At 38.3% G+C, this 18537-nt stretch overlaps 1 protein-coding gene across 1 annotated transcript; it reads left to right on the top strand.

Moving 5' to 3' along the window:
* The first annotated feature begins 2 nt into the window (after nucleotides 1–2).
* Nucleotides 3–16886, top strand: PPWD1 (peptidylprolyl isomerase domain and WD repeat containing 1). Its single transcript, XM_005530096.3, has 11 exons — nucleotides 3–183; nucleotides 3959–4061; nucleotides 4668–4768; nucleotides 5994–6114; nucleotides 8160–8607; nucleotides 9120–9310; nucleotides 9799–9988; nucleotides 10995–11176; nucleotides 13738–13819; nucleotides 14393–14575; nucleotides 15593–16886. The coding sequence occupies exons 1-11, from the start codon at nucleotides 42–44 to the stop codon at nucleotides 15734–15736; spliced, it is 1887 nt and encodes a 628-aa protein (XP_005530153.1). The 5' UTR covers nucleotides 3–41; the 3' UTR covers nucleotides 15737–16886.
* Nucleotides 16887–18537: the final 1651 nt, after the last annotated feature.

Below are 18537 nucleotides of genomic sequence, written 5' to 3'. Positions count from 1 at the left end.
TGATCTCAGAGCGCCCGGCGCGGCGAAGTGACGTCAGTACCATGGCGTCCCCCGAGCTCGAGCGCAAGCGAAAGCTACCGGTGGCGGGCGGCGGGGATCCGGCGGCATCGGACGAGGAGGATGAGGAGGAGCGTTGGGTCGGGCCGCTCCCGGGGGAGGCCGCACAGGCGAAGAAGAGGAGAGGTAAGTGAAGGAGCGGAGCTCTGGCCGAACTGGGGTCGAGGCGGTGAGATCGCCTCTAGGCCCCGCCGGCTGGTAGCGGCCACGGGGTGAGAGCAGCTGTCGGGAGCCCGTGTCCTGAAGCTGTCTCGTATGTGGAATGAGTACGCTGGGGGTACCTACGCAACCTTTGGGTGCCGAATTAAAGGGTGGGGGTGCCAGGTGCTGAGAAAGTGGTGGTCGTTCAGTTTTGAGAAGAGAAAGTTACGTGGAGGCCTCATAGCAATCTTCCAGTATTTAAGGTGCTTACAACAAAGCTGGGGACGGACTCAGACGGGAACTGTAGTGACGGGACCTGCACCAAGAGTAATTGGTTGAAAGAGGGGAAATTCAGGTTAGGTATAAGTAATTCTTTCTGTGAGGTACTGGCACAGGTTGCCCAGTGATTTTTTGAGCGCTCTAACCCTGGTAGTGTTCCAAGCCAGGTTGAATAAAGCTTTGAGCCACTTGGTCTAGTAGGAGGGGGCTTGCGACTAGATGGTATTAGAGGCTGATTCTAGCCCCTGAATATGCTATGATTCTAAGACTTGCTTCCTCTGGAGAACACTTTCAGGCTAAGAGCCCTGCTGTGTAGTCTGAAGCTGTTGAGAAAAACGAGGTTCACATTTTATTATATAAAATTTTGAAAGTTTAATAGACAATTAGGAGATAGAATAAGAAAAAATTAACAAATACGGCTGGGTGTCTCAGCATTCAGCCAAGAGCATCCCGTACTAACAAAGGATTGTCCCTTAAATATACAAATCTCTTGCATATTCACAAATGCTCATGTATTATTCAAACATTTCTTTAGTTTTAGGTGTTCTTTTGTTTAGCTTCCTCTCCTCGCCAATAGATCAATCTTGGCTCCATTGAGTTTCACGCTCCCCAGTAATAGAGGTTCAATTAATTCATTGTTTGGAGCTCAGGTCACTGCTGTCTTCATCTGGATAAGATAATCTAAGAATGCAGTGGGCGGTTTCTGACTATCTTTTCAGTCTCTGGGTTATATGAACAAAAGTAGTTTTTATTTTAACACAATGCTACAGCTTAACACATGATATATATGTATTATTGTGAGGTGACCCCCCGCCCAGGGAGACAAAGATTTCGTTTCAGATAAGCACTGTTAAAGTGAGAGGTGTGGCTGTAAGCCCAGCTAGTGTGAATTCTAAAACCTGCCTCAAGGGTATGTGTTCTGTGAGCCCTGAAAGAGTTGCCCCACCCCAGACCCCTCACGGGGTGGCAGCCCAGGGAGTTCTGATTAGGTTTGAGCCCCTGGGGCTTCTCCCTTGCAATGTTCCTAGTGGTCCCTGACATTGAACTCCACTCTATTTCTGTCCCTCAAAACCCATCTCCTTGCCTTTATTCGGGGCTCTCTGTCTCTGGATCTTTTTGTTCCCATGCTGAATAAATGGTTTCCTGAGCAGAAGCCAGTCTGGTTGGTGTCCCATGCTGGTAACTGTAGCTTCTCTGGACTTGTGGCTGCAGAACGCAATATATTATACTACTATTTCTGAGTTTCATCAATAACAAAAATAAAAGAAACTATATTAATACAGCAAAGTTTTCTAACATTATACATATAACATTCATTTGAATATTTGCTAAAAGCCAATAATATAATATGTATCTGTAACACTGTGCTATTTATGGATGTGGAGTTAATCCATCTTTCAGACCACTAGCCTAAACTGGAGTGTGATAAATGTAACCTTGGATAAAAAATTCGTGAAAGAATAAATAAGTATATAACTAGATTTGTAACAATGTAAAAAGTATATAAAATATAGTGTGGCCGAAGAATTTCCCCAAACCCAGCAGTAACTACCCATTCAGGCGGTAACAACCCTAGGCGACGTTCATCAGCCTGAAAGAAAAAGCAGGACACGAACAATTAAGCCAAACAAAGAAAGGAGCCAGGCCGAGATGGCCATCGAGATGGCCATCGACTCCACACCGCACCTGGGCACCCCTTCCTGCAAACCCCGACTGAAGATGCAATCAGGCCAGACAATAAGTGGAAGCCCAGCCGAGATATCCGTCGACTCCACACCGGACTTGGATACTTCACCCTGAGAGCCCAACCGAAGATACAATCAAGAAGCACTCAGAACCTTTCACATGCGAGAGGACTCTGCCCAGTCGTCTATTGATTCAGTTCCACGGTTCCAGGAAATTCATTCAACCAGCCATCTAAACTCTTTGTTGAACAGTAACTGCTCAGAGTTTTGGCCTCAGGACACAAAATCCCTATAAAACCCCCGGACAGTCTACCCTCCTTCGTGGATTTGGGAACACCTATACCTTTGGGTATAGACCCCTGTCCACCCAGCGCTGCGCTGTTTATTTTATTGTGGTTTTTCCTCGTTGTTTATTTTTATTATAAAAATTGTTTTATAATAAACTGTTCTTTTATTTAACCTAAATTTGCCTTTGCATTTATAACATGGAGCAACAGGAAAAGCTTCTAGGCTGTATTTTGGCATGTGGTATTGATGTGTGCAGCAGCTCCCAGCTCTGTGGACATCACTTTAAGTTTTCTTTAAGTAAAGAAAACAAAGTTCAGCAGATGTAAACATGCAAGTTCAGTGAAAAATACCATTGTACAGGTATTAACAAGGAGGATCTAAAAATCGGAAACAAAACTCAAAATCACGTTATTTTAGGTCAGCCAGTTAAGCAATGAAATTGGTGGATACCAGCACTTAGAATTTAGACTACTGGACCTGTGTGGGACCACAAATGTTATAAAAACAAGGTGTGGATACATGAGGTTGTTATAGATACATATTATATTGTTGGCTTTTCGCAAACATTAAAATGAATGTTATGTATATAAGAATGGGAAATTTTGTTGTATTAATATAGTTTTCTTTATTTCTGTTATTGATGAAACTTAGAAATAGTGGTATAATACATATATGTTAGGCTATAGCATAGTATTAAAATAAAAACTGCTTTTGTTTGTATAACCCAAAGACTGAGAAAAAAAAATAGCTAGAGAACTCCTGCATTTGTAAACTATCTTATCCAGATGAAGACAGCAGTGACCAGGACTCTGGGGGGAGGAATTTATTGCATTTCTGGTATCAGGGAATGTAAATCTCGATGATGCCAAGAAGATTGATCTATTGGAAAGGGGGCAAGAGAAAACTAAACAGAAGAACACCAAAGATCCTAAGAAGAATGTATGAATATGTATGAGAATTTATGGGTATGTAGTAGTGTTGTTTTTAAGGGGCAATCCTTTGTCAGTAAGGTGTGCTTTCTCTGCTGAATGCAGAGACACCCGGCCATATCGGTATACTTTATTTTTTTCTCCTAATTGTCTTTTTTATTAAACTTTTAAATTCTATAAAAATTATGTGAACCTTGTTTTTCACATGGTTTTAGAATGAAATGAGGTTTAGATGACTACCTGTTTTCTGACAGTAACCTAAAAACTTAGTTGACTTTGGTTTTTTGGAGACAATAAGTTAGGGTAGCAGTTGCTTTAAAAGGGAAGAGCAATGTGAGTTAAAGCAGCATTCGGGTGGCTTTAGTCTGTGGAAAATGTGTAAGTCTGAGTGCAAAGCCAGAGCTAAAAACATATAATTAAAACACATAATTAAGCACCTTTAATTATGTTTGCACAAAATTCTGCATATTTTTGATTAAAGTATGAGTAAGCAATACAAGGATAAGTGAAAGAGAACAAAATATAGATGCAACTTCATGGAAAAAAAAATATCTGATTTTTTTTTTTTATTCTGTGTAGTTCTTGAATTTGAACATGTTTATCTTGAAAATCTACCGTCGGCTTCAATGTATGAACGCAGTTACATGCACAGAGATGTTATTACACATGTAGCATGTACCAAGTAAGTATTTTTGTTTTCCATTCTGTTTCTTTGTCTGGGGTGTCTTTTTGTGTATGCTACCAAGTTTTCGTTGTAGAAGTTATGTAATGGAAAGTTACAGTGTCCTGAGGTGGTTTTTAAAGGGTGGTAGGTTTTTTTTAAAAACTAAATGTCTTAGCTAGAAGCAAGATATAAGTTGTTTTTGTAGGCCAAAGGAGGGTCTTTAAATCCTTGTTAAAATATGCAGGAAATACAGTAATAAGATTGATTTACTCTCTCTGAAAAAAATACAATTTATCAGAACTGCAGAAATCACACACACGCACACATAGTAACTACCATGAAACCAGACTTAAAATAGGAGTTATTTTTACATATTCAAAAAGGGTAGTGTTACATATATTTCTTCAGTTTGAGCTATGACTTTTCATAGATTAATCCAGAATGCACTAAAATACCTGTTTTATTTTTCCAGGAATTACAGTTCCTATTTAGATAGACTGTCACAGTAATTTCTTGAAAATCATTCTCTGCACTGTGTTAATTCTAGTGCAAATTACTGTCCAGTGGGAAGATGTATAATGTGTGCATCTGTTTTCTTGGTTTCATTTTTCTTTGTAATTGTAGGACAGATTTTATCATAACAGCCAGTCATGACGGACATGTAAAATTCTGGAAGAAAATAGAAGAAGGGATTGAGTTTGTTAAACACTTCCGAAGTCACTTGGGTGAGAACTTGCTCTTTCTTATCTAAAGGACTTCACTTTTTCCTCTCCCTTGCTCTTTGTTGTTTGAAGAGAGAGTGCTAATAGAGAGAGATTCTGGGGTTCCTTTAGTGCAGTCAGAGGTTAAATAATATCGACCAATAATCTTCCTATTATTCCTCTGTCATGGTTGCTCCCAAGCTCTAGTAGGGATAGGATGAAAATGAAACATGTGGGACTCTGCCTCCACAGATTCCCTACAGCCTTTGCATTGCCTTGTGCCCTGCTTGTGGGGACAATATCTGGGACATAAGTGAACTAAAAACACAGCAGTGTTCATAAAAGCCAGAGAAGTTTAAAAATATGTTGCTTTAAATAAGGGTACCTCAGCTTTTTTTTTCCCCTTACAGAGTGGAAAAAAAACCAGCTATTTTCAACTGGAATTACTGTAACTGTAGAGTAAATTCTGCATTATTGTTCTAATTATCAGATGAATTGCAATTAAAAGAAACTTTAACCCAATTTTCTGAGCTAATGATGAGTACACAAAGCTTTTCAACACTATGCTAAGCATTAAATAGGCTGGACACAAAATGTTGTTCTCAATGGTATTAAAAATTATGATATGCCTAAAGGAAAAAAAATCCTTGATATTGATACACAGAATGTATGGTAAGAAAAATAATAATAAGTAGTATAAGTATGGTTGCCTTTTAGAGTTTGCAAGAAATATTAATGTTTTTTATCTTAACTATGACCTTTTTATTATATATAGAAGCAAAATATGAGAACAAAACCTATCATGTAAAAATCAGCATTGTGAGAACTTCATGTAAGGCTCAACTGCAGAGTAGTTTTGAGTGTCGTGGGTTGTAATAGTCAGTAGTGTTCTGCTTTTACCCTATTGAGAGATGCAAGCTGAGGAGCACATGATGTTTGCCCAATGTTCTCAATTTTCTAAAATCAAAATTTTAAACTGAACTTACTGCCATTTTAATATTTTACTATGTTTTTGATAAATTGTTCATTATCACATATCTGAGTCTAAACACTGATAGGCTGTAAAGTGTTGTTCTGTGAATTTTATTTTTTTAAATAATATTTTATTGAAGTCAGGTAGAGTTTTAAATGGAAAAGGTGACAAAACAGTTGGGAAACAGGTTTAAACCTCTGTAGGTTTTCCCTGTATAATACTGAAGTGAAGGATGTTCTTTCCTGTTTATTAATAGTATCTTAACTTGATACACAGGTGTTATTGAGAGTATTGCTGTTAGTTCAGAGGGGGCATTATTCTGTTCAGTTGGAGATGACAAAGCAATGAAGGTGTTTGATGTAGTCAACTTCGACATGATAAACATGCTGAAACTTGGGTAAGTTACTTACTTCTCTTACTTCTTACTTTTTTGTTCGTTTGAGATTATCAGTGGGGGATGTTTTGCCAAAAGAAAAGTCAGTAATTTGGGGTTCTTGAGTTCTTCCTCTTCCCCCATGCCCCCGTCAGATCAAGTTTAGTAAATTGAATTGTCTGAAATGAATCCAGTGGCTGGAGACTGTCTCACTGAATAGAAAAAATTACAACTGCAGCAGTAAAGAGAGGAGTAGGAAAGGATTATTATGCACAGAGATGTAGGGTTTCTTCAAATATTTAGCTAGGCATTTCTGTTGTTCGGCACTGAATTTAAAAATTGCAGTGTATCAGTAGTTCTATTAGAGAAGGGGTTTGGCCTATCTGTGTTGTCTCATATGTTGTCATAGGGATACAGTCACTTTTTTCTGCTAGAAGCAATATTGTCATTTTCTTTAGTCTTGTAGCATTTCTATAGTTAAACAGTATGTAGCTAAAGGATCTGGAAGAGACAGGAATGGATGTTACTGGAATTGTAACAATACCAGAAAAAACCAAGCCCTACACTGTTAAAAGGTGGATTTGAAGGGCTGAAGGATCAATGAATGCTGCATCAAGAACAAGATAAATACTGATTTCTCCACAAGCCTTTTATTATTGGGAAACATATTCTTCGTAGTTTATGATGTATTGGTTAATTTTGAAACGGAATAGAAGTACAAAATCAGGGAAAAAAGCTTTTACGTAGGGAGATCTAATAAAAGCATATGTCATCTGCTTTGTTTGTTACAGTTTTAGTATCATCCTCCAAGTAATGTACTTTACTGATAGGAGTAGATTTCCTCTTGGCTGTTCTGGAAAAATTCCAATTACGCTTAATCTTCTTGGTTTTGCTCTTATTTTTGATATAGCAGCATAACATGTACTATTACTACGTATTAGTACAATAACTTTTTTGTAATTACTGCAGTTATAATTTTGCAGTTACTTTTTTTGTAATTACAATTTACTACAATTAGTAAAATTATAGAAAAAAGAAAATAATATTCAAAAAAAAGCACGCCTGATCTTCAGAGCTTTCTAGTTCTAACTAATATATACACCATGGCTCTGTGCAAATCCCTATGCTTTATGCTTCCATCCATGATCTGGAGAAGATTGGCTATTTCTGCAGAGACTTTATATTTATTTATTTGATCCTGTTCTTTCTAATGAACCTGAGATGAAGTATTTGTTTGTGTTTACTGACAGACCTTGAAAATCCAAATTATTGGTGTCTGTCATAATGTCAAAATATCAGTCCATTAGCATCTGTTAGTTTGATTTGCGAAAGGATACTAAACATGAGTTTGCTATGGAGATTGTATCATTTTTTTGATGTTTGCCATTTGAGTTGTAGTTTTCAGAATCTTTGCTTACAGACTTTAAAAAATATATAACTTATGTTATTGACTATATCTCTGACTTGTTTTATTTGTAGATTACGCTTTTGCAAGTAGCAAATAAGTTCCGTCTTAAATGCACTCACAACCCTTATTGAATATAGGGGGATTGTCTTAACTTTGTTTATATCACTTCTTGGAGATTTTGTGGGTTTTTTTCTGGCAAGATCTAGTTGAACTTTTCCATAAGTATATGGCAGAGGTGCAGTTGTCTTCATTTCTACAGTCACTACTCACTTAACAGATGGAGGAGAAATGGTATTGACTCATAAGTTGAGTACTATTTATTAATGCCACTAGGGCTTTTTATCTGGATTTCTGTCCAAACTGCTCCTTTTGACCCACTTTCTACTTTGGCTATCACAGCCTCTTTACAAAACAGTATGGAAGGAACAGAAATTGGTAGTCATGCACTGAAGTGATGTTTCTTGGTAAAGCTTGTCTACAATATGCTGAATATTAGCAAGATATGTAGCCAAACTAGTAAATAAAGTATTATCCAAACTAGTAAATAAAGTTTAGAATTTGCTTCTGATGTTTGATGTTTATAGCATAACTTGACTCTTAGCTAATTAAAATCAGTTCTTACTTATTTTTAATTTTTTTTCCTTTCTACTCTTTGTTGCAGCTACCACCCTGGCCAGTGTGAATGGGTATATTGCCCTGGAGATGCCATATCTTCTGTTGCAACATCTGAGAAAAGTACAGGAAAAATATTCATATATGATGGACGAGGAAATAACCAGCCACTTCATATTTTTGATAAACTCCATATGTCCCCACTTACTCAGATACGCCTGAACCCTGTCTACAAAGTAGTTGTGTCTTCTGACAAGTCCGGAATGATTGAGTACTGGACTGGTACTCCTCATGAATATAAATTTCCCAAAAATGTGAACTGGGAGTATAAAACAGATACCGATCTATATGAATTTGCTAAATGCAAAGCTTACCCATCCAGTATAAGTTTTTCACCTGATGGCAAGAAAATGGCCACTCTTGGGTCTGACAGAAAAGTCAGAATTTTTCGTTTTCTGACGGGAAAACTCATGAGAGTCTTCGATGAATCTCTGAGTGTGAGTTTGGCTTGTTTCTTCTTTAAAATGTTTTCTCTACTTACTAGAATTTTTTTGCCAGCACATTCACCTAAGCTATCATTTATTTCTAAAGGCGAGCTAGCTTCTTAAATTTTTCTTGCGAAAATTAATTCTTACTGGTGATGTTACATAGTGAAACAGTTGTTGATTTTTATTTGTGTTTTCATGCTGCTAGATTACATTTTACTAGAAAGCATTTGTGGAAGATGGTGGGAAATGCCCATTACAAGTAACATCATAATAATGAATTAAAATTTGTCATCTTCTAAGGAATTTGATGGACCACTGTGCATTTTGTGTGCTTAAGCCTAGTCCTACAACATGCCTATGGTTTTATTAAAATCAAGAAAGTATTTACTTAAATCCTTCAGTTGAGTTTAAGTGGCATAATCTCACTTGATTTCAGTACTTTTTAATCATGTGAATCAGAGTTTTTTTGGATAAAAAGTTTTAAACATGCTAATATAGTAGTGCTGGGGTTTCTTTTGTAGATGTTTACTGAACTTCAGCAGATGAGACAACAACTGCCTGACATGGAGTTTGGCCGACGTATGGCAGTTGAGCGTGAGCTGGAGAAAGTGGATGCAGTAAGATTAATTAATATAATTTTTGATGAAACTGGACACTTCGTTCTCTATGGAACAATGTTGGGCATTAAGGTCATAAATGTAGAGACTAACAGGTGAGTTCCAGTGACACAAAAATTTCTCTTTTAAAGTCTTTATTCAGTCAAATTTAGAGCATACTTGAAACTTGATATGAGTGTGGAGGTGTCTGATCTTTTTGTGTTGTTATTTGAGAGCCCTTACATTACACTGTAGAGAAGGTACTTCCATTCTCTGTCAAGAGTCACTGCGGATTAGAGCTTAGGCAAATGAGAAAACATGATGAGCACATGTGTATTAAAAATGTGTAATTAATCAATTAATGTTTGGCTAACAGGATGGGATAATGTAAAGTAAAGGTGGATCATTTAGTTGGGATTTTATTGCATAAGGAGGATGACTGGCAAATTAAGGTAGCGAGTTTAAATAGAGAAACATCTTAAAAATGGTTAGTAGGTAATGATTCTGAGAGGATTTTGAAATTTTGCTCTGAATAGAATAGTCAGAAAGGAGAGATTAACTGTGAACAGCTGAACATTACACCTCTTTTCGTCTTGTACTTCAGGTGTATTCGTATCTTGGGAAAACAAGAGAACATCAGAATGATGCAACTGGCTTTGTTCCAAGGAGTAGCAAAGAAACATCGTGCGGCGATTACTATTGAGATGAAGGCATCTGAAAATCCTGTTCTCCAGAATATTCAGGCAGATCCAACAGTAATCTGCACAGCTTTTAAAAAAAACAGGTTTTACATGGTGTGTGTGCTTTCTATTTAAATAGCTCCATTCTTGTATTGATTTCTCTACATTATTTTTTATTTTTCTTTTTGCATCTTTCTAGTGCTTTTTGTAGCTGCAAATGAAGCTTTTAAAAAGGATTTTCTTTATATTGCAAGTATATTTAGAATTTTTATCTTGAACTATATACATTAACTGGAAACAGCTGTAATTTTTTCATAAATTTTTATTCCCTCAAGAAGATGATATCCTTTTGTTCTTGTTGAAAAAAAACAAGTAAGATCATCTAAAAAGCTAACCAGATTTTATAAAGAAACAATAAGTGACGGTATGCATAAAAAAATACAATAGAAAAAAAATTCAGACCAGAATCAGGACTTAGTAACACTAAAGATATTATAGGTAAACAAGAAAGAGGCAGTCATCATCCTGTTCACAGTTAGGTTTTTAGGAGAGGTGAAACCGAACAATCAGTTTCAGAATGGTTAGTAGCTGATGTGAGAGATCATAACTGTAGAGGTTAGAGATTGGTCTTTCTGTTATGCCTTAAATTTGCTGAGTTTCTACAGTTTTATATTAATGCAGTTTTGGATTAAGAGAATTTACTTTAGCTTTGTAGCACAGCTATAAAGCACAACTAATCCTTTTGGCATAAAACCTGCCAATTTTATCTGAGTATAGCAGAACAACCTGATAATTCTCTGCTTCATTTTAAAGAAAAGGTGCTGAACTGCTGCAGACTCCTGTTGTGAAGCAGAAAGTTTAAAGATAACAGATCATTAAAAGTTACTTGGATTTGCATGTAGTTTTACTGGAATTTTTGACAGTGGAAATGCTGGTATAACACAACACAGGAGTAGGATAGACTATCTATGAATTGTCTTTGTACATTTCAAACTGAACTGAGTGTTCAGCAGGTTGAATAATTACATTGATGTGTTGTGTGCAGAGCAGTGTGTATTTTATGAAGAATATTATATTTAAAAGGAAAAAGCAGTTAACCTTCTGTTCTTTTGTGCTTCAGTTTACTAAACGTGAACCAGAAGACACAAAGAGTGCAGATTCTGACAGAGATGTATTTAATGAGAAGCCTTCTAAAGAAGAGGTCATGGCAGCCACTCAGGCAGAAGGTCCCAAAAGAGTGTCAGACAGTGCCATCATCCACACAAGCATGGGAGATATTCATGTCAAGCTTTTTCCTGTTGAGTATGTACTTGCTGTTTTTTCTCTTGTTTTGGTTTTGTTGCTTTCCTCTGTCCCTTGTGGTTGCAGTATCCAAGATTATCTCATGCTAGAAAGAATAATTTTCTTTCCCTTTTTCTACTGTGTTTGTTCCCTGACAGTTTCTTAATATGCCAAGGTAGATATGTGACTCCTAACAAACAAAAATAAAGTAGTGTAAAAATAGGTCAAAATAATTGTCTGGGGTACAGGAGTTTTTGAAATTGTCTTTGGGTTTATTTAGCTATTGGTTCGGGGAGGGTATTTTCTTAACTTTCATTCTTGTACAGGGCTCTTCTGTGTAAGCTCTGTATTGTAAGGCAATGCTGTTTGCATAGATCTTGAAAAAGAATGATGATGTTGGCAGCAGCAGTAGGTTTGGCAGCAGGTCTGTGCAAGCTAGAATAGTAGTTGCAACTTCCAAACGTGGCCAGTGTACTACATATTGTTACTGCAGCTCCTTTAAAAGCAATATAACATTTATACCAGCATATAATACTAGTGTTGTGTATATCCAAAACCAGGCATAGAATTGAAAAGTTGTATGCGTGACAATTGCTAAAATCAGTGTGTCATCCTCTCTCCTTTGTGATGCAAAAATTGCAAATATTCTGTTATTTAACAGGAAATTTATATAATATTTTGCGACACATAGAAACCTAAATTACGTGGATGTACTCCATGCTTCCCCAAAACAAATTCATGTTAGGTCATAAGCACAGGTAAGGCAACCTCACTTCTACCCTCTAGGGCTACCAGTCTTTTACTGCAGTAAAAGTCTTTACCAGTGTTTCCTTACAACAGGATCTAGTTTCTAGAATTCATAATTATGGCACAAAGGTTGCAGTAATGGTACAGCTCTTGCCAGTGAGTGACAGGCCAAGCTACATTAATTCTTCTTTTTTTAATTGTCCTGCTGATGGGTCATATCTGCATGCACAGTATTGCAAAGTGCAATGTTCTGTATGCAGTTTAAAACACATCATTACTCGAGTTGGTTACTGTTAGGTTTGTTGTTTCTTATTGCAGTATTTTCTCCCAGCTGAGCTTTAAAGTCTCTTTAGTGTGATTAAAACTTTTAAAGTGGAGCAAATAGGATATATATATAAGGGCTCTCTATGCCCTTGAATTCTTCAGTCATTTCAGAAATAAAGTTGTGAATAACTGTATACTGCTCGGCAAGAACAGGGACTATAATCTAATCTGTTCCATTAGTTATCCCATTGGTGCTCTTTTTCACAACATAGCTTTCTAAGGTATCTTGTCACTTGTCATTAAAACCCAAGCTAATGTTCCTTTTCACAGTTAGACTAACTCTACAGCTACGGACTTAACTTGGCCATTTTCTCCTTATTGGGAAAACGTGTGATTGTGTAAACCTGTCAGTGTAGATTTTCTCTGGCTGCTAATAATTTTTATAATAGCTGAAGAGCTGTCGTAAAAAAATTTCACTTTGTTAGTACCTCCCAGAAGTAAAGAATCAAATCACAAAGGTGAAGTGGTTGGCCCTTTTTATTCCATCAACAATAAGATTCCATGTCTTCACCAAACAATGTTGGTGAGTAGTGTCAAAGAATAACTGACTCTACTGACTGCAAGTTCTGTAGTAATAAAACATTTTAATATTACATCTTGCATGCAACACTCAATACCTTTGCATGTATATCTTAAAACAAGTGTAGAGGCAAAAGAGTGAACAACATTCTGCTTACGGGGAAACGTAGTTCATCTACAAAACGAATAGTGTAAATAGGAAGCTGGGGAAGCTATAGTCAGTGGTGCCTTGAGCTAGTCCTTGAGGAGACAGGTCAGGTTTCTAGCTCTCATGGTTTAACCCCAGCCAGCAGTTAAGTCCCCCAGACCCACTCACTCACATCCCCCTTGGTGGAGTGGGAAAGCACTAGAAGAGTAAGAGTGATAACACTTGCAAGTTGAGCTACAGACAGTTGAATAGGGGAAGCAAAAGGCATGCACCCTAGCAAAGCAAAAACAAGGAACATGGACAGGCAGATGTTTCACTGTCTCCAAGAAAACATGTCTCCATCACATGGAATGGGTATATGAGAAGGCAAATCACTGTTACTCTCTGTGTCCCCCGCTTTTTCCCCTCAGCTTTTACATGCTGCGCATGATGCCATATGTGCAATTGAGCATCCCTGTGGTCAGCTGGGTTTAGCTGTCACAGCTGAGTCTCCTCTCAACTCCTTCTACAGCCCCAGCCTCCTAACTGATGGGGTGGGATGAGGAGTGGAAAAGGCCTTGACAAAGCATGAGCCCTGCTCAGCAACAGCTAAAACATCCCTGTGCCACCAACATGGCTGCTGCCTTTCTGTGTAATCATGCACCTTTGTACTTCACAAGCCTTTTGCTTTCAACTCTGGGTTTGAGGAGGTGGAGATTTATTTTTTTTTCCTTTTTTGGTGAAGTCCCTTCCTACAGAGTCCTGAAACACTGCACAGCATGGAAGGATCTTACTCCCAGCTGAAATCTTTGTGGCCTTGTCACCAGACAAATGCTGTAGCTTGTGTTTTCTGTTATGATTTTAGGTGCCCCAAAACAGTGGAAAACTTCTGTGTGCACAGCAGGAATGGTTACTACAATGGACACATAATTCACCGTATCATCAAGGTAAAATGCAGTATGTTAATATTTGTTAATTTACGTATTGTACTCTGGTGGTCAGTCCTCTGCTAAGACTTCCATTTCCCTTTTGCACACAGAATTGTCAGAGTGGCTTTACAGTTCCTTGTAAATTCTGAACAACTCTGATATTCTAAGCAGCTTTAGCACTTACTGAAGTTGTAGTAGTTGTTCTGCAACTGATAAGATAGCAGAAAACTGGAAATTGAAAGATGAGTTCAGCTATCCTGCTTGAATTAAAACTTTGCTTCATGTCAGCCCTTCCTTCTAAGGCTTCTCACTTCTGTCACACCAGAATTAAGTGATAGAGCCTAAGAATTTGCAAAAGGTAGAGACAGTCAGGTTTCTGTCTTTCTCTAGCAGGAATAGTGAGTAACCTTGCTTCTTCACAAGTACTTGTTAGACACTTAAAAAAACCTTAACTGCTTTCTCCCTTACACACAGCATTTTAACACATTTTGTTGAAAGGTTTGGAGTTAAGTTTGAAAAAATGTCACCTAGCATATAACACTTCTGATTACGTATTCTATGCAATAATGTGATAACATAATTTCTGTGCAGGGTTTCATGATTCAGACTGGTGACCCAACTGGTACAGGAATGGGAGGTGAAAGTATTTGGGGAGGAGAATTTGAAGACGAGTTCCATTCAACTTTACGACATGACAGACCATACACACTCAGCATGGCTAATGCCGGACCAAATACCAATGGATCACAGTTTTTTATAACAGTAGTGCCAACTGTAAGTAATACTAAAATCTCAATTTAAGGCCTGAGAGGCTACCTAGATAGTAAAAAATCAACTTTTTTTTCCTCATGGAAAAAGAAGCACATTAGTACTTACTTTACAAATAAATGATGCACATAATGTGTAGTGTATGGGCTTCACTGAAACTTACTGTCCTTTATGAGACAGAAATACTTTTCCATCACTTGTGATCAAGAGGCCTTATGCTTTTAAATGGAATGAGGGTGGTATATAATTCCTAGGCATGTTTGCAATTATGTATTACTAGAGTATCTTATGTTAATAGTAGTAGTTTAAACTTGATGGAAACCTAGGTATTGCTTAGATTGTTTGGGGTTTGGATATGGTGCCAGGATGTCTGTCTAATATTGCCTAATTGTAGCTATACAAAGAAGCCAGTGTTCAGGTTTGAAAATTTCATTTGATCTGTGTCTAAGTTCAAAGCCAACAGTAGAAATTTTGGAATCTAAGACAATAAAAACCAAATCCTTAAAAGTAACACTTAAAAACACTGCATTCTTATAGCACTCCAAAGTAATGTAAAAAAAACACCCATCTACCACAGTTCTAAGGTTTATTAAATTGTTTGAAGGCCTGTATTCAAATTGGGCATACTATATGAGTATTGAATTGGGTAGCATTCTGTACTGGCACTTAAAATTCCTCTGTGAAAATACCATGAAATAGAGAGACTGAAACAACATTTCTGTGAATTGAGAGCACACTTTAAAATAAACTATACAATGCTCCTGCACTGGTAGAATGTGACCTCTGTAGTACTTTATGAAAGCAATTGAAAAGGTAAGTTCAAATGCATATGAATATGTGTTAGCTGCGTTTTAGTATTTACTTGCATACTGATATTTACAGCCTTAGGTTAGGTTCCATATTCTGGACATAGAAAATGTATCCATGTACACTTACTCTGTTTCTGGTTTGGTATCTAACCTACATGCTGCTATTTTATGCTTAAATATGCTTTTCTTTTTCTCCTTCTGTGCTCTCAAACAGCCGTGGCTTGACAACAAGCACAGCGTGTTTGGACGGGTGACTAAAGGAATGGAAGTTGTTCAGAGAATCTCAAATGTCAAAGTCAATCCCAAAACTGACAAACCCTATGAGGATATCAGCATCATTAATATAACAGTGAAGTAAGGCAGGGGTGACTTTGTGAAGCTTGTATCCCCATTCGCCTGGTTTATGTTACATATTAAGTTCTGCACCTTTAAGACTGGCTCTGAGAGTGAAGGGGGGAAGAAGAAGCCACAGTTTGTGTTGAGGACAAACATCACTCCCCCACATCCTGCTCCTGGACTGTGGTGTCTGCAGCATGGACAGAGAGTGGGACAGAGCTCTCCTTGGCTGTTTGTTTTTTAGCTAGCCGAGGCAGGGAAGTTCCCCAGATTGTTTTTTCTTTGGATCTGTGCAAGCCTGCTCTGGACTGAAAACCCAGCCAAACCCCGGGAGCTCACACCTGTGGCCCACCGGGGCCTGGGCCTCGGCACTTTCCAGTGCCGAAGGGACTGATAAGAGACTTAAGTGAGCCGAGCTACACCCCGTGAAAAGGACTTTTTTACTGGATTTGCCATCTCACTGAACAGTGAGAGGTTTTATTGTTTAATATTATTCAATTTCTGTTAAATACTTTTTTCCACTTTTCTCTGTGGAGATTATTTTCCGGAACTAGTTTAATCTGCTTTTTGGTTGGGACCCTCATTTGGAGATTCTCTCCCAAATTTGCCCTAAACCAGGACAGCATTGAAGGTTCCAGCTTAAGCAGAAAAAAATCTGCTTTTTTTCTAGGAAGAAAAAACATTTTTGATAATTCCTAGATATAGCAAATACCAGGAAAGAGCAATCACCAGTTCTACTATTTGTAATGTACCTAAAGTGCCCTAATTCTGTGTTTCTGGTAACTTTGTATTTTAAAGTAAAGACATCTACATGTTTCTTAGAAAGTCTACTGTCTTTCTTGCATCTCTTCTATGCAAAATTAAAGATAAAAACTTCCACCCTGTCCCATTATAGTGTTTGTAACTTTTTCATGTTTATTTGCATCTTTCCTATTCAATTAAATTAATCTCATAGTACTGAAATCTCTGACAAAGGAAAAGGTCAGAAGTACTAAGTTGAGTGAATTTCTCAATCCTTTGTACCTGTATCAAAAATCAGATTAAGTTATGGTACTGTTTGCTATGAACAGCAAACAATGTAATCTACCTCTGTTCTTTAAAAGTAGTTGTGTATGTGTTTTCTCTGTCCACATTCTTAAAATGTCCAGCATGTATAAAGTCCTTTGCAATTAGTTTGTTTTTTTCAGTGATTTTTTCTTTCAGTGTTTACTTTCTCTTTGTTTTAGCCTACTGAAGTCTTTTCTGGCTTCATTTTTAGCCAAAGTCCTACCATCATTACTGCTTCTACTGAAATACTTAGTTTATTTTAAACTGTGAGAATCATCTGAACTAAGCTTTGCATCATCTGTTTCTGATGGAGTTATAGAACAGAATCAAAGCATTATTAAGGCTGAAAAAAACCTGCTAAGGTCAGTTACGTCAAACATTAACCCAGCAGTACCACTATCTTCACCATTAAACCATGTTCCCAGGTAACAAACACATCCATGTGTGTTTTGAACACTTCCAGGGATGGTGACTTCACTGCTTCTCTGGGCTCTCTATTCCAAAATCTGACCCTATTTTGGTGATAAAATTTTTCCAAATGTCCAATGGTAATCTGAGGCCATTTTCTTATGTCCTGTCATTAGTTAGCTGGGAGAAGACACCAACACCAACCTCACTACATCGTCCTTTCAGGCTGTTGTAAAGGTTGATAAGATCTCCCCTGAGCCTTCTTTTCTTCTCAGCTGCTCCTCAACAGGATTCATACTCCAGATCCTTCACCAACACCTCAATGTCCTTTCTGAATTGAGAAGCCCAGAATCAGGCACAGGATTCAAGATGCAGCCTCACCAGTGCCCAGGACAGGGGGACAATCCCTGCCCTGCTCCTGCTGGCCACACTATTGCTGATCCAGGCCAGGATGCCATTGGCCTTCTTGGCCACCTGGGCACAGCCTGGCTCATGTTCAGCTGCTGGCACCAGGTCCTTTCCAGCCACTCTGCCCCAGCCTGTGGAGCTGCCTGGGGTTGTTGTGACCCAAGAATAGAACTTGGCATTTTGCCTTTCTTGACCTCACACCATTGGCCTCAGCCCATGATCCAGCCTGTCCAGATCCCTCTGCAGAGCCTTCAGGCTCTCCTGAAGCTCAATAACCCACACAGCTTGGTGTCATGCATGAACTTAACAGAGGTTTCACCTGATCATCAATAAAGGTATTACACAGCACTGGCCCCAGTACTGAGCTCTGGGTAACACCACCTGTGACTGGCCACCAGCTGCAGGTAACTCCATCCACCACCACTCTTGGGGCCGAGCCATCCAGACAGTTTTTAACCCATGAACCCTGCACCTGTCCAAGCCCTGAGCAGCCGGTTTCTCCAGGAGAATGGGGTGGGAGACAGTGTCAAAGGCTTTAGTAAAGTCCAAGCAGACAACATCCACAGGCTTTTGTCATCCACTAAGTGTCACACTGCCCTAGAAAGAGATCAAGCAGGACCTGCACTTCATAAAACTATACTGGCTGGGCCCCAAAACCCTGACTTTTGCACATGATGGCACAGGATGAGCTACTCCATGATCTTCTCTGGCACAAAGTTTAGGCTGACCTGTAGTTCCCTAGATACATCTTCTGACCCTTTTAGATAGGTGTTACAGTTACCAATATGTAGTCACATCCCACATCAACCAGGACTGCTGGTAAATGAAGTCTCCTCTTGGTGTCTTAAAATGATTTAAAGCTCTTCTAACCACTTTCATCAGTAACCTTGGTGGATCCCATCTGACCCCACAGACTTGCAGCCAAGTGGTCTAGCAAGTACTAACCTTCCTGAATTATGA

Source organism: Pseudopodoces humilis, chromosome 4 (assembly GCF_049639895.1).
Source record: "Pseudopodoces humilis isolate 2021_Gansu_Grassland_sample_001 chromosome 4, ASM4963989v1, whole genome shotgun sequence".
Taxonomy (NCBI): Eukaryota; Metazoa; Chordata; class Aves; order Passeriformes; family Paridae; genus Pseudopodoces; species Pseudopodoces humilis.
This window is presented reverse-complemented; position numbering and strand designations above follow the sequence as displayed.